Genomic DNA, 22,291 nt, shown 5'->3' with positions numbered 1-22,291 from the left:
TCACAGACAGCTGGTTGCAAATGCTCACCACGTTTGGTCAACACGGTCAGTGTCCCTGCAAGGAGGGGAGAGAGCTCAGAGGAGAAGCTATATTATATGGCACTTGGGCTGAGATGCAGGGTAGGGAAATGCAAGAACCTAGAAGTACTGTCGCTGGACAAAGATGATACTATTCTGCAAAATGTCTGATCTTAAGAACAGAACATCTGTCAGATGGTCAGCTCCCAGCTAGAGCTAAGCATCTTGAGTGCTTCATCACTGCCCCAACTTCTCGGTAGTCTGTCCTCCGCTGTCCCTAAGACTCCCCCTGCTGGGGAATCTGCTCACAAGGAGAAACCAGTTTGGGGCCAGGAAGCAAGGATAAACAGGAAAATGACGTTCCTGGCCCACAGGAGGAAAAATAGTTTTTATTCTGGAAACAAGACAGGGTGGTTTGGGTGTACTACCACTTGCACATTTCAAGATCTAGTACTGATCACTTGCAATTAAAATAAAGATACCCAGTGCAGCTCTGCAAACACCAATCTCAGGCACAAATGATGAGTGGAGGCTGTACACTCCATTGTCTGCCTCAGACAGAATCCTGCCAGCAGGTACCTGCCATTTCTCATTTCTTTAGGCTCCTATGGGCCAAATCTCAGCCTCCACACCCCTGGCCACACACCATACCCCACCCCCAAGGGCACCTGCAGTGGTGCTTCCTGCTGGCGAGCCAGAAGGCACTGTCACACGCATAGCAGTGGGCGGCCAGGTGGTCAGGGAGCCAACGGGTCATCTGCAAAACAGATGGGGCCAGGTTAGTGATAAGAGATGGGCTGTTCAGCTGGAGTCCACAGAGCCATCTGGGGCCCGCAACGGTCACAAGGACCACACACACCAGCTCCAGTGGCACCAACCCAGTAGGTACGCTGTCAGGAGTACAAGAAAGGCGTCCAAATCATGTTCCTGGGGAACTCCAAACTCCCCTGAGATAAAGTAGCAGGCGGCAGCAGCACCCTGGGTTGTTAAGAGAGCCGCAATGAAGTGAGAGAGGGCCGGTTTGCCGAGTGTCCCTGACTCAGGAATTCTAGACGTGGCAGGGGCGCACAGGAGCTGCGATGCCCAAGGCTCATGGCAAACTGTTATGAGGCTCTTCTTTAGCCAGGGCATGGGGGAGGAATGAGGGTGGAGAAGAACCACAAGACAGTTGCATGGATGGTGCTCAGAGCAGGGGCTGAGCCTGTACCTCCGTGTCCTGTTTATCCACCTGCTCCCAGCTGGTTTCAGAGAAAATCTCTGTGCTGCAGCGAGACAAACAGTTCTGATCCAGATTGCTTTCCAAGTCGGGAATTGAAGTCTGTTGGCAAACAAACACAGCTGAACAGAATGAAGCTGGTCTCCTCCCAAAAGAAGGAAAAAGGATTTGGTATGGAAGGGAGAATAGGGGGTGAGGGGGTGTTAGTGTTGGGCCTGTGAATTAGGGCTGCCCAACCATCTAGAATCAGTATGTACAGGTGCAGAGACTAAGTTGAGCTCAGCTTGTAGAGGTATGCACATGGTTTAGGCTGAGTGTAGAGATCGGAGTGGAAAGACGGGTCTTAGAGTTCCAGGAAGTAAGGGAGGGAAAAAGTGACCAGAAGGGCGTGTGAGCTCTGAGTGTCACTGAAGCTCAGTTCCAGGGGCCTGTTAATCCTACCCTGCATCTCTGGGTTACAGCCAAGTGCTCTGGGCACACCACCTTCCTTTCTCTGAGGAATTCATTAGGAAAATGAAGAATCATTAATATGAAGAAAAGCTACGAAGTCATTCTGGATCAAAAGTCACTGGACATGCCCGCCTTTAATGTATGTGTCTACTGCAAAGCCAGGTTCACATCTGTAGTTGAATACAATGACTCAGATCTTCCAAGGGAGGACCTCCTCTTTGGCTCTCCCATTTCTAGTTACCAAGCCCCATCAGTGCTAATTTCTCAATAGTGCTCAAAACCAGCTCTCTCTATTCCTCTGTCCACCACCAAGGGCTGTTTTGCTTTTTTGGGGGGATGGGGGGACTGACTGCAAGGGGAAGGGTAATAGCTTACCACCTACAGGGTTGCTCTTGAGTCAGAACTGACTCGATGGCATTTAACAATAAGTTAGAGTAGGTACTATAATTTGGCAAGAATATTTGACAGTCCTACAATGTCCTTCTGTACAGTTCAGGCTCTTCTTGAGATATATGAACCTCTCTCTCCAAAGACATTGACCAACCATGTGTGAGTGCTAACTCTCTTCCTCACCCCACCTGCACAAATGGGACACCCATGGAAAGTAAGCCAGGCAGACAAGAAGAGAGGTAGAGTTTCATTTGCATGGCTATTATGGACGTTTCCAATTCTTTACCAATCACCATGCATGTACACAAAGAAAAACCAGTCTCAGCATGCCCCATCTCCATGGGCAGCCACATAGGGACCATGGTGTACTCACCACTTCATCCCCAAAGTCCCCATTGAAACGTAAGGAGCTAGTCAGGTACTGGCTCTCCAGGCGACTCCTCAGCTCCTGGACTTGCTTCTTCAAGGTCTCCACTTCCTGCTGATGGCCTGACTCAATCTGACGCAGTCGCTGTTGGATAGTGTCCGTGTAGACAGGCATACCGTCATCGTCTAGGTGGCTGCGAGAAGGCTGCTCAGGGCTGCTGGCCACAGACAGCTTTCCCGAGTGGCTGTGCAGCCACTTGTGGGGCAGATTCCTCGAGTGTAAGTGGGTGGAGTTGCAGCTCATAGTAGAGAGCTGGCAGCTCAAGGAGTCCTTGCTCCTACCAGCCTCACCATTGGCGCAGTGCCCATTGGGTGTGGGATACTTCTGCAGAGTGCTAAGCCCTGTGGGATGTTCTGAGGCCTTGTTCTCAGATTCTGGGGCACCATTGCATACCACAAGAAGCCCCTCTCTACATTCATCTAAAGGCAAGGCACAAAGGGAACGTGTTGGGCTGTGAGTGCGACCAGGGGAAGTTCTGTGCGCCTCAGACCCCACTGGGGGCCTCTCAGCCAGGCTCCTCTCCAAAATCGTGGGCTCCATGGCTTGGGCAACCATGTCCTTACCACTGAATCTGCCACTGTTTACCAAGCAAGGTCTATGATGGCCTTGGGGCCCATCTTCTGACTTCACCTTATCTTCCATTAATACATCCATGGAACTGTCCACATTTGGTCCTGGGATCTCAAATGGGACTTGGGAGTGCAGCAGAGAACTTGACTGTGAGGTACCAGAACCAACTTTTACATCTACTGCGACTGGAAGAACTGTTTCCTGCTCCCTGTCCTCTGGAATACTGCCTGCTTGAGGCTGCTCCACTGTGCTCACCTTCAAGTCCTCTCCCACAAGGGGTTCCTGGAGTGGACTGACGAGAACACTGTGCCCACCTGGCTGTTGAGGAGTCTGTGAGAACACAGACAGATCTGTGACTGGAGCATCATCCAGCTCTGGCTCGTTATAAACTGCAAAGGCTGAGCCCTCCAGCATCTTCCTCCTGTTCTCCATTATTTCTGAGAGAGCCTCTTCTTTCACCTCCTGTATCTCAGCATCCCCCCTGTGGACAGGTTCCTCAGTCCCACTTTCCTCTTTGGAGGCCTCTTGCAAAATGTTCTCCATTTGCCCCTCAGCCACTCCAGCTGCAACCGAGAGCTCAGCGCCCCCCAGCACTTTGGCTGGCTTCCCTGGACTGTCAGCCTCCAGTGGCTCTTCCCCAGGGCCAGCCAGGCTGCTCAGTTCCAGCGAGCGCCGATGCTCTTGCCATTTCTCATTCAAGCTCGGGTCGCTACTACGCCGGCTGGCCAGAGGCATTGTATTGTCGCAGGCTGTGGTCAGATTGTCAAATGATCTAGTCTTTGGTAGCCTAAAAGAAAGGAGTTTGGAGGGATTGAGAATATATGAAGCAATTTATAGGGAAGTAAGGAAATAACTTGTGAGAGGCGGTTGTTTCACAATTGTTTTCATGACAGCTACTCAAGGAGCTATGGCATCTGGGAAGTAGGGCTTAGCCTGCTTCCTCTGCTGAGAAGCACGGAGGCCCCCTAGGCTGCAGTTTCTCTCAACTAGGGCCAAAGGCAAATAGCACTGCAGACTATCAGTAGTGTAGCATTTGAACTTCTTATCTATCTGTCTGGATTCAATAAAGTGAATCCACAAGTGACAACACCAAACTTTCTGTCATCTGGCAGCATCTGCCTTTCAGAATCAAAAAAAAATCCTGTCACAAAGTGGGGGGCGCAAAGCAGTGGGTATAGTGTAAGCCAGGTGGTCACAAAGGAGCCCAGAGAACCATTACTTAGAAACTGCTCATCACACGCAGCAGAGCCATGCGGACCCCTCTTAGGAGGAGGTCCTTATGGCCTTGGAGCCCAGAAATCCTTTGCCTGCCCTGAGAATACTTCAGAGATCTAGGAAGATGTTCTGAAACCAGACAACATCATGTTCTGACCAGCTTTGGGCATACCCCAACTAAAGAATGCATCCACGTAAGACCTGACGCCTATGGCATCGACCCTGAGCTCACCGGCTCAGGGGTGAATCATCAGGGCTGGTGCCTGGGGCCGGGTAAGGTGCACAGCTGTCATCCACAGGGGTGGAGGGGGATGGGCAAGGCAGGTACACTGCACTCCACAGCATCAGATTACGCACATGGCACACTGGGTACAGCACCTGAGGAGAAGACGATACAGATTTAACACATCCCACACACCACGTCTTACAGAACTGTCTGGAAATGAGGATCAAGAAAAAACACCGAGCTAGAACACCCAACAGGCCCAGCATGGATCTCTGTAGAGGCAGCATCAGTGCACATAGTTCTGCCTTCTGAGAGGATCCATGCAAGATGAGAGATTTTTGTTTGGTGACATTTTTTACCTGAGACCCTCTTGGGAGCATGGAAACCAGAAGGATTTTTAAACACCCATGTCTCACTTTTAATTCCCCCTCAGTCAGGCCTTTACTGAATGACTGACTTTCACCAGCTTGATTTGTTGCTTTTACTGCATAAGACAGTGAGTCATCCTGTTGGATGGTGATTGTCCCCCTGGTGCACAAGCTGCTTCCGAGGACACTGTCAAGCCTGTTTTATAGGATCATTTAAACTAATCATGTGAAAAGGAAGGAATATTCTCCAGTGCTGTTACTTCTCCAGTAGACACAGTAAGAAGAGCAAGAGAAGCAGTTGGCTTATATCTTTCCTCTGACTACTTAAATTGAGAAAGCATATTAATAGTCCAGAAAAGTAGTATGACCTCTGATTAGCCTCTTTTTTGACTTTTTAAAGCGTTTTAAGATGCATTCTGTATTGATACACAGAAATATGCAGCTCCTTTTCACTGTTTAACAGATGCAGTGTTCCCTTGGGGAATGCAGTCTTAAGGACCTGCTAGCTCCCTGTGTGATCACAGAGAATCAACAGACACGGTTTTCTGTTCTCTGTGACAAGAAGCTGCAGTCTCTTGCCAGTAGAAGGGCACTGCGAGTCTAGTAGCAGCCTCTGCTGTCCAAGCATTCAGGGAGAGCCAGAGAACCACTCAGTGCCTGTTCACTCATTAGGAAAACAAGTTAAGCTCTGGAGGAGGTGCCAGAAAACCTTCGTGTCCACAGCAGCAAGGGAGTCAAACCAGACTAAGCAGAGACTTGACAGAAGCAGATCAGAGATCACCAGGAAACAGGCTGTCAGAGACAGCAGGAAAAGGCTCCCAGATGTCCCTTCTACCCCAACTTCTTCTGACAATCACAGAGCAAAGGCTGAAAAATACATACGGCTTCTGACTGAGAAGAATACAGTAGGTTTTTGAAAGCCTTGTTGCCTGCCCGAAGAAGCGACCACACAGAACAGGTCCGTTCCTGAGTATGCTTTTCTCCTCTCTCCTTGGCGTTGTTGCACAGGAATGTTCCAAAGAGGCAGGAATAGGTGTGCTGCACCAGTTTCACCTGTGGGAGTCCAATGAGGCCACATCAAGCAGTGGGGCATGCATCCTCTGGAAAAAGGCCAGCCCGCCTCGGCCACCCTCCTTGAAATCCAATCCAGAGAGTTCACAGCCCGTAAGAATGGGGAAGAGCCAACTAAGCCACCTAACTGCATCTTCCACAAGGCCAATTCCAGGGGCCAACCCCTACCCACCATCACTCCTGAACCAAAAGATGCTAGGGAAGGACCCCCGACTACCTCTTTATCTCTCTGCCCTCCTGAGTTAAACATCACCCTCATGAATAACAGAGTATTATGAACTGGGTCCAAGAGCAGACCAGTGTGCAACCCAAGTCTGCACAAAACTGCTCATTCATCTAACATTATTCTAGTGTCTGGCAAGCCCCAGACAATTAGCATGGGAACTGGAGATGCATCAATAATCAGACAGTGCAAGCAAGCATGTCCAAGCTAGGGGAGGGGCAGCCTGTGTTATGGAGACTAGTAAGGCAGGGTAAGAATCATAGGAAGGTTTTTGTTAGGCCTCACTGGCAGAGACCTGATGTGAGAGAAGCAGCAGGTCATGTAAGTATCAGAGGCTGTGCCAGGCAGAGGCAACAGCAAGTGTAATGAGTGGCCTTGACGTAGTTGCAGATTGATTTCTGAAGAAAAGCAAGGAGGCCAGTATGACTGAAGATTATACAAGGGAGAGTGATAGGGAATGATGCTAGAGAGGTTGCTTCAAAGAGTATCCTTTAAGTCATCTCATTTTCAGGATTCTGGCTATTATTCTGTGTAAATTGGAAAGTCACTGGAAGTTTGTGACTAAAGGAAAAACAAGGCTGTGTCATCTGCATATATTGCACATTGTTAATGACTCTTCCTCCAATACTGAAGCTGTATTCTTAATATAGTTCAGCTTCACTGACTGTGTGGACCATAAGTTATGGATAATATTGCAAAAGATTAGAAATCCCAGAATACTTAGTTGTGCTCGTGCAGAACCTGCACATAGACCAAGAAGCGGTTGTTTGAACAGAACAAGGGGATACTGCATGGTGTAAAATCAGGAAAGGTGCGTGTCAGACAGTCAGACATCAGACAATTAAAGCCTTGAGACTGGATGAGAATCCCTAGAGAAGAAGTGCAGATAAGCAAGACCTTGGAGACTGAGCCCTGGCACAGTCCCAACATTTAGAGCAGGAGAGATGAAGAGGAACCAGCTAAGAGACCAAAAGTACCAACAGTGAGGTAACAGGAGAACTAAGAGTAGGTGCTAAACCAACTGACTAAAGTGTTAAAAAAGGGACAACAGCAACTCAAAATACTAGATAGAAAACGCAGTGAATTTATGTGAATGGGGGAGGAATAATTTGAAAAGGGGGGTATGCAACCTCATGTCAGTGAACAGTACATATAAAAGATGAATTGGTGTATGTTCTTGTATATTTTCAACAATTAAGACAAACCATTTTTTTTTTAAAAAGGAAGGGTAGGCTAAACTGTGCCAAATACTACTTGGATCAAAGAAGGCAAACATTGCTGAGGAGAAAGGGAGGGGGTGATAAGGGCAGGAATAGTACCTATAACAGGCAGCTGAGGAGAATGAGGGCATTAGACAGATGTGGGCTATTTGGTGGATAGATTGGCGGGGGGGGAGGGGGGCAGGGGAAATTCTGATTGCTTCATTTTCTAAATGCTATTTAGGGTTTCTAAGGAGTCTTGGTGGCACTGTAGGATAACCACTGGCCTGTTAACTGCAATGCAAGGTCAGCAGTTCTTGAGAAACAGATGAGGCTGGCTGCTCCTGTAAAGATTTACAGCCTGGAGAACCCTGTATAGGTCTCTGTGAGTTTCAACTTGTTGCCAGAGGGTTTAGTTTGGGTTTCTAGCATCCTTTTATAGAGCCCTGGTGGTGCAATGGTTAAATGCTCAGCTGCTAAACAGATCCAATTAGCAGCTCCGTGGGAGAAGAGACCTAGCAATCTGCTCTTGTACAGACTGTTGTTGTTGTTGTTAAGTGCTATCAAGGTAAAAGAGCAAAGTCATTTATTTCACTCACTCCAAACCTCAGGGTACTGAGGGGCACAACTGCTGTTTCTGATCCACCGATCTTGTGGTTAGCAGTCCAGTGCTTACCCTACTGTGCCACACCAGGACCCTGCAAAGATTACAGCATAGGAAATCCTATAGGGCAGTTCTACTCTGTCATAATTTAAGTTGGAATCAAATAGAAGGCACAACAGAATCCCTTTTAAAACCTAAGTTTAAAAAAACTCAAGGGACTTTTTATGCAAGCCTAGTATACCTGAATTCACTGAGTAAGCAAATATCTGTTCTGTGTTGTTGGTTTTTTGGTGTGTGTGTTGTTTTTTTCCACTCAAATATGGAAAAGAATATTCCCTCTAATAAATTCTAAGAGTCTGCAGTTTCATGTGTAATTTGGCCCGGTAACATCTGTGTTGATATCCCCACCAATTTAGGAGATCCCAGAAACAGAACCATGTCCCCAACTCACAAGGAATGCTTCATTGAACTCAAAAGAGCAAGGAAATTGCCTCTGAAGCTGATGAACACAGTCAAGCCACTGCAGAAATACTGGGCAACGCTCGTTCAGATCATCCGAGTTCTCCCCATGACCACACCGGTCAGCAAACTTGTGGCCAAAATCCAGCCACTCCATCTCCACAAGAACCTGGAAACCCTGCGGGGAAGCAGCCAGGAAAAACCATTTATGCTCATCTAGCCAGACTGTGACAGTCCCAAACCTGGCGTGACTGGCAACAATCCGTACACAGCCTGCCAGCAAGCCCGTCAGAGTGAGTTGTCTGGGCCCACAGCCAATGGTTCTTCTTGTTGGGACACCAAGTTCATCCTTAAGAAAAATATCCAGTTCCCTGAACTTGAGTCCATAATCATTGAAAGGGTAACTAAGTATGCATTTATCTGACCCTTTGAGCTTATTTGTACTTTTATGTTCTTTTATTCACTGTATGAAAACCACACGCTTCCCCTACCCTCTAATTTTTTTTTTTTTTTTCATTTCTGCCTTGGGTATTATTTTAAAGAGTCATGTCTTTAAAGGCCTTATCTACCCTAGATTTTGCAAATAGTCACATATGTTATTTTAGAGACCTTTATGATGTTTCTTACATTTTTAATCCAATAGGGATTTATTTCAGAGGAGGGCTCCTTCACCATAGAACACCCTGTGTTGAACCAAGTGCCATTACAACAGGTAAGTCAAGACCCTTTTAACAGAAGTCCTACTTTCCTAGGGTAGACAAAACTTGTTTCAAGTACGTAGCCAGGCTGTAAAGGGACACACGTGTATATTCTCAACACCTTGTTACCCACAGTCTGCCTTCTTTTGATAAGCACAAGGTAAACAACAAAATCATTTTACTCGTTCCAGACCTAATCACCACCCTTAAAATTTATGCTCAAAGGGATCCTAACCAAGGGGCTGGCTGTGTGGCATGAACTTATCTTCCACACATCTTCAAGTACCCAATGCACCCACCTCTATGGTTCGGTAATAAGGATCGAGCAATAGTTTAGCCAATGCCACAATCTGGGGGGTCCGGTCCCAACCATCTGAACAGTGAGCCAGCACCGGTCGCTGATCACGATCCACAGCATGCACCACCAGAAGTGCCGACTTCAGAAGCACAGACAGGTGATGGAGCCATTTTGTGCTTTCAAGAGCAGAGAGCCAACTACAAAAGTGAAAACAAGAAAGGGTAAGGAAACTTAGGATTTACTGCATCATACTCAATATCTGTCAAATTAAAAAGGGACTCTCTTCAAAGGTTCCCCTGTCCTAATAGAACTGTGGAAATCTCTGTGGGCTTATAATATAAGCATGCCATGACTGAGATACCAGCTGGTAGCGGAGTGGTTACGAATCGGGCTGCGAACCGCAAGGTCAGCAGATCGAAACTTCCAACTGTTCCGGGGGAGAAAAATGAGGCTTTCTGCTCCCGTAAAGATTTACAGCCTCGGAAACCCTGTACAGGGTCGCTATGAGTCAAAATCGACTCCATGGCACATAATAACAACAACAACTGTGCAATAGAGTGGGGAGCCTCAGAAACAGGGACAGGAATCAATAGGACCACAAATTCTCTAGAGCAACAGAGAGAAGTAACATTTAGTATGTTTCTGCCCAGGGTAGGCTTTATACACTGTCAGAACAATGACTCAGGAATTTTCACCTGTAGGAAATGTAGCCAATTCTGACATGCAAAAGACAAGATATTTGTATTTAAATACCAGCAACTCTGCCCAACAAGTTCTCAAATTAAAATAGGTTTATAAAAAAAAAAAGGAAAAAATCCCCTCATAAATACAAGTACACCTGGATGCAGGAATACTACATAGACAGCACTGCCTACTGCTAACACCTAAACACAACAGTTGAAGTTTTCAACATCTGTTGACTAAAACTGGATTGTTTCCATACAATTTGGTGGTGGTGGGGTGGGATCCAACTCTTAGCAACCCTGTTGTAAATCTTCACAGGAGCAGAAAGTTCCAGCTTTCTCCCGCAGAACAGCTGGTAGACTTGAACTGCTGATCTTTTGGTGAGCAGTCCAACTCATAACTCACTACACCACCACAGCACCACATCAGATGATTTTGACTCGGGAAAATGAGTACAACAATGGCCACATGGTATTTACTGGTCTTAATACAAACTGGATTCAGCAGGGATCTAAAAGAAAGAACCCTTTTTCCTGAGACTTACAAAAGCATTAGATCACAAGGGAATCTCAAGTTGATCACACTTGTTTTTGAACCTTGCTGATATTTCGTTTCTTGTGCCCAGCCATGAATTCCCCTCATCCCCAAAAAAGCAGCTCTGATTTCTCCCAAATGTTATATTTGTAGTTGTACTCCCAAGTCCAGCACATTAGCTTATCAGAGAAGGAAGAAATAATCTGTAAGGAGGCTGTGAGCAGACTTGCCCAAGACTAGGCTAACCTTGGAGAACGGTAATAAATGGGTTGAATAGTCAGTAGGAGGTGGTCTTTATAGGCAAACACAACATAGTACGTAAGCAATGATGTTTAATGGATGAGTTCAGTTCACCAACCAGACTGAATCCTGACAGGGCTCTCAATCCCATAACAGAACCATAGCAAGCGTCAAACAGTGCAGATCCCTACATTTTAATGAGTTGTAAGTTTGTCTTGGGCAAAAATCCAGTCATTAAGAGACCATTTCCCACTAGATAACTGATAAACAGTTTTTTAATGATTTGTCAATTGTTTATTCTCATTCCTCACATACTTGGAAGGAAATAAAAGATAAGACTTAGGGGAATAAATACAAAATTATCTTCTTTGTCCTAGAAACATAGTAAATAAAAGAACCAGTATAAGGATTTCTCTTGAACCTGACTAAACTATTATTGCATACCAGCTGCTGTTATTTATCCATGATGCGTAACAGAGAATCTGCACTCCCAACATCTGCCATCTAAGGAGGTGCTAAGACTCCATCCACAATCCCTTGTCCTAGTCTCAAACTGGAGCTGGAACAGAGCATCCCTTTGTATTCCACAACCCCAAACAAATATTGGGAAGCTTAATTCTGCTTGGTTCCATCATGGCCATAGCTTCTTTTGTATACACAAGGGAGGCACTGTATTTGGCAACTTTATGATCTGCTTCCAACTACAGATAAAGCATTACCTTCTTTCTTAATAAAATACCTAGACTTTTATTTGGACCTGTTCAAAGCTAATTAAATCTTTCTGACCCTAGACTCTTTTTTTAATCTATTAAAAGTGCCTTGTTGTTAAGTGCTATTGAGTCAGTTTTGACTCACAGTGACCCTGTATAGTGTTTTGAGCAGGAGCTGATGAGTTTGAACCACTAACATTGAGGTAAGTAACTCAGTGCTCACCCTACAGGGCCATACCAGGACTCCTTAGGGAAAGGAACCTTAGGAATCATGTAAGTGTTGATTCCATCTCTTTCATTTCATTGATAAGAAAATTTAGACCCACAGGGATTAAGTCACCTGGCCAAGGTTATATGGTCAGCCAATGACAGATCTGCAGTGACCTCAGCCAGCTCTTTCTATGTACCATCTTTAGGGAGAGTTTGTTACTAGCTAGGACCTGGAATTATGTAGCAGATGCAAATGGTTAAGGTTACTCTCCAATGAAGAGCACATGCTCATTTCTTTGGCTAGGATGACTCAAAGGATGACTGCTTTTTAATCTTTAAGGCTGATTGCAATAGTGATGAATTCACTGATTTGCTACCCTGGGCCAGATCAGTGGCTCAGGCAGCCATTTGGTTGAATAGGTCAAATAAAGACTGCAGCAAAACTTGATGTGAGCATGAGATCTACTGACACAACTCTGGGCAAATAGCTATGGGCTCCAGCACAAATGAGAAAACAGAAAGTTCTGTCTTCTCAGGCTTCCTAGAATAGTAAAAGTAAAAAAAAAAAAAAAAAAAAGGCTTTAAAATATTTATCTGCTCATATTTGTCTTACAGAGAGCCTTCTTCCTAATTTGTCTTGTATTAAATTTCCTTGGGTGGAGGGGAGCAGGGTGTTCTACCTTCTTCACAACAAACACCAGCCATTCATTCTGAATAAGCAATAAAAATCACGAAAATGTGTAGTAAATAGGCAGGGAGTTTGGAAATCAGAAGCAGATGTACAAAGAGCTGATCTAATGGCAAGCTGAAAGAAAATTTAATGCTTTTTAGAAGGTGAAGAATGAATTTTGACTCTTCATGGTAAATCATCTCATCTCATAGCAGGTTAAGTGTCACTCAGGAGGTCAGAAACCAGAGAATTAAAATTACCTGGGACCAAAAACAATGTGGAAGAAAAGGGAGTTGTTGTTGTTGTTATGTGCCGTGGAGTCGGAACCGACCCATAGCGACCCTGTACAGGGTTTCCGAGGGTGTAAATCCTTACGGGAGTAGAAAGCCTCATCTTTCTCCCGCGGAGCAGCTGGTAGTTTCGAACTGCTGACCTTGCGGTTCACAGCCCGAGTCGTAACCACTACGCTACCAGAGCTCCTTAAGAAAAGGGAGAGAGTCCCAGAAAAACACCAAGGAAACACCCTCAGGTTTGCTCTGTGCTGCATATTTTAAAAGCTTCCACGTTACTAACACAGGGACAAACGTGCCAGCAGCTGAAAGTGCAACTGAAGTTTACCAATAAATAGAAGGAAAGACACCTCCCAAATTCATTTTTTAGAAAACAGTTAACGCAAAACTAACGCCAAGGCTAAAGTCTTACTTTCCCGGATCTGGCATCTGTGTACACAGCAACCGCAAGGACTGGAAGCTCCTCCGAATAGAATGAATGTTTGCCATCCCCATAAACACTACTTCACAGTTCGGGTAATACTCTAGAGAGAATAACAACACAAATATGTTGAATTTAAAGCCTGCATGGCCAAATTTAAAGAACGCAAACTGGTTATAAAACACACAGCACTATACACTGCAGCTGCTGACTAATGAAACTGAAGTGTTTTGATGTTTGACTATAGACCAGTCCTTTATTGTAACATTGAGTTTTAGCCATCTTTGCAAAACAGGCAAAATAGAAAGGTTGGATTTCTGAAAAGGATACTTGATATAAAATAGAAGCTGCTCTTTGAAAAAAAAAGGGCTAGAAACTTCCATCTCACCCTAGTTTACTTACTGGGTCTCAGCTAACTCGTGGCTCTAGAATCAACTTATTCTACTGAAAAGAACCTGGTAGAACAATGCCTTCATACATTCAAATTTCACTTTGTTACAACAGCTTTCATTTCCCAGTTTAGATTACATCTGAAAAGGGAGCCTGGTGCCTTTGCTTGCTTCATCAGCACAGAATTGGCACCAAAAGGGTCTCTCCTGGCGGAAAGGCCAACATTCAAAAGGCAGGGGTGATAGAGGTCAGGAAAAAGTCACTTTGCAAGAGTTCTGAATTTCCAACTATTATTTCCAGCCCAGGTTTTTCAAAGCAGAAGCCATGTAAGAAGTTTTCTGTGAGGCCAGTGATGAACACACCCACTGTCAAAGGCAGCAGAAAGCTTTTAAAAGGCTGAGAGACTGGGCTATTAAAGCAGCAGCTTCCAAACATGAACAGGCTGTGTGATGGGAGAGAAGTTTTCCTTCTCACCTCAAGGCCAGCACAGGGCAGGAAGGTCATTTAGTTTCATTGCCCTCCTCCTCTGTTTCTCCCCTGACATCAACAGTGTGAGAATCCAAAAAAAAGCTCTGGCTCTTCTAGATAGGTTGAGGAACATGGTTTGCCATTGTTCCCAATTGAGAACAAGGTCTCGGTTGGGTATGAGCTGGCTGCACAAGGTTGGATGAAGCACAGTATATAACTCACCTGGGCATTCACAGCCTCCACCTTTGGCTCGGTTTGCCACGGCTGCTGCGTAAGACCGTGCATCCAGGATTAAAAGCTTCTGTGGTTGGATAACTAAACTCTCTGCTCCTGAAGTATTTGACAGAGAAGAATCTAGAGACAGCAGGGGGTGGGAGGGCAGAAGAATAAGCAAATGAACTTTCCTCTCCCAGAACTGTGTAAAATAAGAACTGTATTACAGCACAAAAGTAACTCATGAAAGCTACCTAACTAGAACCCTGGACACCGGGGTCCATGTAGCCTAATTTCCTCCCTCATTTCCCTGTCTGCAGTCCTTTAATGAAGCCTGATATTTTCCTCATGGCCTGGAGACCCAGGAAGTACCCTGGTAGATACATACTCCAGTCTTGTCCTAACTGCGAGAAAGACAACATGTAACAAACACCCTCTTAAAACAAGCTTGATAGGAAGGGCCTTCTGATTCTTTGCCTGCAATGACTCCTCAAACAATCCAGTCAATTGAAGCTTTACTGTCTCTGCTAGGAAACAGTTTTCCAAGGAAAAGAAAAAGCCCTGAGATACAATTTTTTTAAAAAAAGGTAAAAAGGGAACTTTTTTTTAAAAAAAAACTGGAACTTCTTACCAAAGTCCACATCAGAAAGATCTCCCCCATTGGGCAAGTCTCGAGAACTGTTCCTAGTTGACAGCTTGCTGCCACTTGATCGGGAGTCAGAGGCACAAGCTTTGGCTACTGACTGTACTAGGTGTTCATCATCTGCATTTCGCCAGCCCCACCAGCTGACCTCTGGCTGTCCACAGCGGGCGATGACTGCTCCATTGCTTTGGTGCCTGTGCAGGAAACAAGAGATCAAAACCTGTACCCACCCCCTTTTGCCTCCACTGCTCTGGGATCACACAGAATGTCAGGAAGTAGATTTTAAATGCTTAACACCTTAATGAAATTACTGGGTGAGCATCAAAACTTTTCTGTATTAAGGAGAGTAGAAACCTTCAGTATCAACAAGAATGAAGAACAAAGCCTATCTTTTTTTTCCTCAATTATCCTAGTCATAGTGACTTCAGCAACTGTGGCAGGAAACTGCCAAGATCAGCAGTTCTAATCTACCAGTTGCTCCTCAGGAGGAAGATGAGACTTTCTGTTCCTGTGAAGACTTACAGCCTCAGAAACACTATATAGGGTGCTATGAGTTGGAATAGACTCGATGCTCACCACCACCATAGAGGTTTCTGTCAAACTATCAATAAAATGATAAATTTTCTCTTAAAGAAACTAATACTCATAGGTTAAATGTTTACACTGATTTTTAGAAAGTCAGGTTTAAAATAATTTACAAATACTACACAGAAGTCCTGGTGTGGCACTGTGAGTTAATGTGCCACACTGCAAAGCTGTTTGAACTACAAGTTCAGTGGTTCAAGCTCACCAGTCGCTCCTTGGAAAACCTATGCAGGGTCACTATGGGTCGGAACCAACTCGACGGCACTTAACAACAACACTAGTTCTGGGAATCCTGGTATGGTGCTGTGGGCAATGCGCCAGACTACACAGCCATTTGAACTACAAGCTCGGTGGTTCAAGCTCACCAGTTGCTCCTTGGAAACCCTATACAGGGTCGCTATGGGTCGGAATCGACTTGACAGCAATCAACAACAACAACACTAGTTCTGGAGTCCTGGTATGGCACTGCGGGTTAATGTGCTGCTGGACTGCGGCAAGGTAGGCTGTTGAAGATCACCAGTTGCTCCTTGGAAACCCTATACAGAGTCACTATGAGTCCATTAACAACAGCATACAGGTAATAGTTTTCAGGATTTCTGTTGTGCCTCCTTGTGTCCCGCTTGGGGTCTTAAAAGCTTTCAAGCATCCATCCAAGGCACAATAACTGGTCTCTAAGCCTGGATCCAAATAAAATAAAATCCAAGTACAGTAACAGAGAGTATTAATAACAAGTATTTCATCCATTTATCATGATGTTGTTTGTTGGTTCGATTGTGAGAATTTCTGTTTTCTTTATATTTAGAAATAATCCATATTAATGGCTATATTCTGTCTGAAATTCATCACTAAGTGCTTCAGGTCCTCTTTGCTTCTAACAAGCAAGGTTGTATCATCTGCTTATCACAGGTTGCTATTGAGTCTTCCTCTGATCCTAATGCTGCATTCTTTTTCATACATGTTAAGTGCCGTCAAATTGATTCTGACCCATAGCGACCCTGTATAGGGTTTCCAAGGAGCAGCTGGTGAGCTTGAACCAACAACCTTACAGTTCAAACGACTTTACAGTCTGATGCATTAGCCCACAGCGTCACACCAGGACTCTTGTCAAAAAGTATTGTACAAATTCATAGCAATCTTTATTCAACAAAAATATCAAAATATGAAGGTACTATTTCTTGACTTGTTTACTGTCTAGGTCTATACACTTCTGAAAGCGGTATTTCCATCTCTAACACCTTCCCTGAAGAATTCTATACTCTGATTTATATCACATCCCAACAGCAGTTTGAACATTCTCAAGGAACTCAAATTTTGTTCTTTTTCAATGTTCTTTGAATTTAGGGTTGTCATTTATGAAATCTCAAACGTAGTAATTGTGAGGGTGGTATATGATGACTGGGCAGTGTTTCATTGTGTGCATAGGGGTCACTATGAATTGGAACCAACTCACTCAATGGCACCTGACAGCAACGACAACAAAGTATTTTCATAAAGAAGAGTGTGATGTTCAAGGCAAACATTCTTTATTAAATTAGCTAACTTACTGTGTAGTTTAAAGAAAGCTTTAGGGGATATTTTTGTTTAAGGCTTAAAGATGATCTCTTAAGGACAACTATTTTAGAAGTTCATCCAGCCTCAGAAAGTTTGTAAGAAAAATATTTTCTATAGTTTGTCCCTTTTTGATCAGGATTTTTTTTTTATTGAATAGTAATAGTAGCTGGGCAGCATCCCCTTTTTCTGGTCTTATGGCAGAGGCAGTTGTTTATGGACGCAATTAGCTACAAACTCCAATTCCTTCTGCTACTCCAGGCATGTCATTGTTGTTAAGTGCTGTCAAGTCGATTCCAACCCCTAACAGCCCTGTATTGCGTGGGTTTCCAAGGAGGAGCTTGTGATGGTGACCTTGAACCACCGACCTTGCAGTTCAAACAACTTTGCAGTCTGATGCTTTAGCCCACAGCGCCACACCAGGACAAAAAGAAGTCTGAAGGGTGAGAGCAAGGTTGTAGGGTGGATGGGGTACAGTTTTCCAAGCATATTCTCACAGAACCACCCTTTGTTACCATCAAGAATGAGCAGATATGGTGTCATCATGGAAAAAAAATTCCTCGGTGCCAACTTTTCCTGACCTTTCTGTCACTAGTAAAGTTTTAAATTTTCTTAAAACTTCTTCCTAAAATAAGCAAAGCCGCCAGCTACTCATGAAAATACTATGTGTTGCTATGAATCTAATCTGAACCAACTCACTGGCACTTAACAATAATTGTTCTGTATCTCTTGAGTAAATCTATCAAGATTACACCTTTGTTGTTGTTAAATGCTGTTAAGTCAGTTCTGGCTCATATCAACGCTTTATGGGGTTTCTGAGAAGTAGCTGGTGGATCTGAACTGACAACCCTGTGATTTCACAGTCCAGTGCTGATCCTACAGTGCCACATCAGGTGTCTGATTGCCCCTATAAACCTTCTGAGCTGACCTCTGTACCTTGAATGTAAGTGGCCCAGGCTCAGCAGCCACTGTTGTGGTTGGACTTTTTTCTATTTGAAGGGACTCTAATAAGACAAAGATACGTGTATTACTGGAAGACTTTAGCTACAGCCATCCACTGATGGCAGATGCATGGGTTTATTCCAAAATTTTATACATATTTAGTTTGGAATAAACCCATGCATGTATAAACTGAAATTCCAGTAACAATACTTTTTGACTTATCCTTGTGTAATACAACTTCTCAGATTATTTGCTCAGTATACAGATTGAATAAGCATGTGAAAGGATTCCATCTTAATGCATACCTTTACTGATTTTAAATTACATGGTATCCTTTGTTCAGTTCAAATTACTGCCTTTTGGTATAGGATCCTCATAAGCCCTATTAGGTGTCTTAGAATTCCCATTATCTGGAATATTAACCATAACTGGTTATGATATAAACAAAACAATCAAATGCTCAATAAAACACAGATAAACATCTTTCTGGTATTTTCTTCTAGCCAAGATCCACCTGACATCAGCAATGATATTCCTTGTTCCACATGCTCTTCTGAATCCAGACTGAATTTTTAGCAGTTTCCTATAGATATACTGCTATCGCCATTTTTAAATTACCTTCAGGAAAACTTTACTTGCATGTGATATTAATGGTATTGTTTGATAATTTCCACATTCTGGTGAATCGCCTTTCTTTGGATTGGACCAGATTGCTTCTTGGTCTTTTGGCAAAGATCAACTGTGAAATGGGCACAAATATGGACCTCTGCTAGTTGTCTTCCAAATTTCTTGGTATAGATGAGTAAGCACAACTGGCATTATATCCATTTGTTGAACCATCTCAATTGCTATTTCATTAATTCCTGAAGCCTTCTTTTGTGCTAATGCCTTCAGAGCAGCTTGGACTTCTTCAATATCATCATGTCTTGAGCTTACGCTACCTCCTGAAATGGTGAATGCTAAACAATTGTTATGGGGAGTCAACTAACTGTTTTGGGAACAGTGACTCTGCATTCTTTCTATCGTCCCCTGATTTTTGCATTGTTCAATATTCAACTTGGGGTTTGAATTTTTTCTTCAGTTCTTCCAGCTTGAGCAACACCAAGCACATTCTTCCCTTTTGGTTTTCTAACTCCAGGTCTTTGCAGATTTTATTATAATACTTTGTCTTCTCAAGTCACTCTTTGTCATCTTCTGTTCAGTTCTTTTATTTAATCATTTCTTCTGTTTGCTTTAGCTTTGCTTTAGCTACTCTATGTTCGACAGTAAGTTTTAGAGTCTCTTCTGAGATCTATTTTGATCTTTTTTTTCCTTTCCTGTCTTTTAATGACATTTTGATTTCTTAATGCATGATATCCTTGGTGTTACTCCACAATTTGGTTTTCTGTCATTAGTGTTCAGTACATCAAATCTATTCTTAATATGGTCTTAATAAATTCAGGTGGGATATACTGAAGGGTCATAGTTTGGGTCTCATATTTTAATATATTAAATTTAATTTGCATGTGTGTAGCTTGTATTGCATATGCATGTTTATTGCATGTTGTTGCTCAGTGCTATCGAGTCAGTTCCCACTCATAACGGCCATGTATAGGGTTTCTGTGGAGCGGCTCGTGTGTTTGAACCATCAACCTATAGTTGGCAGTCCAGTACTTACCCTGTAGTGCACACTATTGAATATGTATTCTTTTAAATAAGAATAACAAATTAACAAACAAGAAAGATGTTTGTTTTAAACCTAAAGCTCATATGCAATAAATTTAGAAATAAATTCCACTGGAGCACTAGCTTGCTTGTAGCTTTAAAAACCCCTTTCAATGGGAGAGCCAAGTAGCTAAAATTACTTGTGCATTGCCACATGATACTGGCTCACCTAACGAAATGGAGCCAAACTGAAAAGAAACCTCATTATTGTGGAAATTCCTCTAGTATATAACAGGTACTGCATGACCATTGTGCTAAATGACCCCAAACCTTAAAAAGAGGTAGGCAGAGCTTCCTGAGCATCCCTTTCTGTGCACTAGTTCCCAGAAGTGCCCTAGTAGAACAGTAGATGGCACCCTTTAGCCTGTGCATCAAGTTTTAAGGGCCACTGGCATTAGGTTGTTGTATGCCATTGACAATTCGGATTCAGGAACCTTATGGGACACAGTACAACTGTCCATAGGTTTCCTCACCTGTTATGTTTTCTGCAACCTCTCAAATACTTTTAGGCTGCATGTTAGATACTCAAAACGAAACCCAACCCATTGCTGTCAAGTCTGTTCCAACTCACAGTGGTCCAACAGGAAATGCCCCATTAGGTTTCCAAGGCTGTTGTAAATCTTTGTGAGTCCTGGTAGCATAGTGGATTATGAACTGGGCTACTAACCACAAGGTCAGCAGTTGGAATCTACCAGCTGCTCTGTGGAAGGTGAGGCTTTCTGCTCCCATAAAGATTTATAGCCTCAGAAACGCTACTCAGGGCTCCTATGAGTTGGAACTAACTCAACAACACACCACCAAATCTTTATGAGAGCAGACTTTCACATCTTTCCCCATAGATTGTCTGGTGGCTTTGAACTGCCCACTTCTATTCACCGTCAAGCGCTTTAAACCACTGTGCCACTAGGGATCCTGCATAGGTGATAGCTAACGAAGAAACTACAACTGAAAATTTCTTTTAAAACAACTCATTTCTATCGTCTTAACAAACAGAACCAGGAAAAAAATACAAAAATTTGGATGAGTCCATTTACTAAAACACTGAATGCTTCAATTTTATAATAGAAACAGTAATATTTTAACTATCCCTAACTCAGCTAGTTAGGTAAGCTCCCTAAATGACTAGGAGATTCTAATCACCCCATGCACAGACGGGGAGCTGTGAATTGCATTGCAGATGGGTGCCCTTCACACCACCTCACTGTGAGAACAGTGTCTGCCTCCAATGAGAAATCCAATTAAGCGCCTGCTCATCGCAATAGGACAAAACACTAATTGGGAGCTTCATCAATGAATGTGGTGTTGCCAACTCACTGCTGCTAGCAACCTCAGGAATCATTCCACCATTTATAGACAACTCAATTCAGTAAATCACATCAGATTCAGGGGCATTCTGGCTGCCGAGGCCAGCACAACATAGAGTGATGGAGTGCCCTGTTATTGGAATAGGATCAAATTCAAACATTCTTCAACATAACCCATATCAAACTTTCAGATGATATAGCAACAGTTTGGAGCTCAGATATGCATGAAACATGTTCTGAAATAGCAAACCAAGTTCAGTTTACCTATCTGATTTTGACATGGACTTTAAGAAGGAAGAAGACCTGTCCATTTTTATTACTTCCTAAACAAGTTTTTCTTCAACCTGCACTCTTAGACTTCTCTGCCAAGAAGTGGAATTCACTTCAAGTCTCTGACTTTGAACATGAGAAGTCTTCCTCTTGATGCTCAAAACTGGCAAGCCCCACATGTGCTTCCTGCCAGGGCTGATCTAACACAGCTGTTGACTCTAATGCAGAAGCCAGCTGCTTTCCTCCTGACTCATAAATCCCCTCCATCTTCAGCACTCTCTAATTCCTTTGTCATCCTTACTACTTGAGTGACAAGTAAATTTGGCGACCTACTTTTTTAGGTAGGTGATGAAAATTAAAGCTAAAATTTTTATGGGTTCGACTTAGGCCAGCGGCAAATAATTTCCATCTCTATTCTGGATGACAATTAAAACTTGCCTTCAGAGGAGTAAAGGAACAGACTGGTTACCTCAGTGGGTATTCCAAAAGGAAGTGAATCCTTGTCTGCATACAATCTCAATATTTCAACGGCATGCCTCTTGGCATAATCTAATTAAGCCATAAACTTAAAGAGTCCAAAAAGTTGGCAAATTGGGAAAAAGAAATGGAAAACGTAAACATTACAAGAAGATACCATCTGAAACAGTTCCAGAATATGAAGAATGACCAGCCTGGAGCAGCTAGAAGAACAGAAGATACTTCTTGAAAGAAAGACCCGCAGGAAAAATACAAAACAATAATGGCAGTCCGATTAACTACTGTAAGAACGAGCAAGTTGCTTGCCCAGGAGACATCAAGGTAAGTGGTTGGGTCCCCTCAGGGCAAACTCCCTTCCAAGACTAAGACTCAACGGGAATACATGAGCAGACATGCACTCTGACTGGTGACCACATTGGTCACCGATAAGTGAGGGAGAAACAGCAATGAAGCAGCAAGCTAAGCCCTACCACATTCAATAGACTCCTGTGAACCTGGGTGGAGACCTGGACGGCCAGCAGTGTGGCAAGACCTGGGGACTCTTAGGCCCAGAGTA

The 22,291-nt window shown here is 43.7% G+C and overlaps 1 protein-coding gene across 1 annotated transcript in view; it reads right to left on the bottom strand.

The window, feature by feature from the left end:
• The window catches only part of MTMR3 (myotubularin related protein 3), a 75,065-nt gene that overhangs the window by 1,754 nt on the left and 51,020 nt on the right, over nucleotides 1–22,291 (bottom strand). Inside the window, exons 9-18 of the mRNA XM_006869304.1 lie at nucleotides 14,894–15,099; nucleotides 14,272–14,403; nucleotides 13,183–13,294; nucleotides 9,434–9,629; nucleotides 8,429–8,614; nucleotides 5,763–5,933; nucleotides 4,519–4,664; nucleotides 2,448–3,858; nucleotides 1,226–1,336; nucleotides 687–775 (exon numbers count right to left, since the gene is read on the bottom strand). Coding sequence (XP_006869366.1) covers nucleotides 687–775; nucleotides 1,226–1,336; nucleotides 2,448–3,858; nucleotides 4,519–4,664; nucleotides 5,763–5,933; nucleotides 8,429–8,614; nucleotides 9,434–9,629; nucleotides 13,183–13,294; nucleotides 14,272–14,403; nucleotides 14,894–15,099 — 2,760 coding nt within the window. The remainder of the gene's footprint in view (nucleotides 1–686; nucleotides 776–1,225; nucleotides 1,337–2,447; nucleotides 3,859–4,518; nucleotides 4,665–5,762; nucleotides 5,934–8,428; nucleotides 8,615–9,433; nucleotides 9,630–13,182; nucleotides 13,295–14,271; nucleotides 14,404–14,893; nucleotides 15,100–22,291) is intronic.

This window comes from Chrysochloris asiatica, unplaced genomic scaffold (assembly GCF_000296735.1).
Source record: "Chrysochloris asiatica unplaced genomic scaffold, ChrAsi1.0 scaffold00128, whole genome shotgun sequence".
NCBI classification, from domain to species: Eukaryota; Metazoa; Chordata; class Mammalia; order Afrosoricida; family Chrysochloridae; genus Chrysochloris; species Chrysochloris asiatica.
The sequence above is the reverse complement of the archived record's forward strand: the minus strand, read 5'-3'. Positions and strand labels throughout refer to the sequence as shown.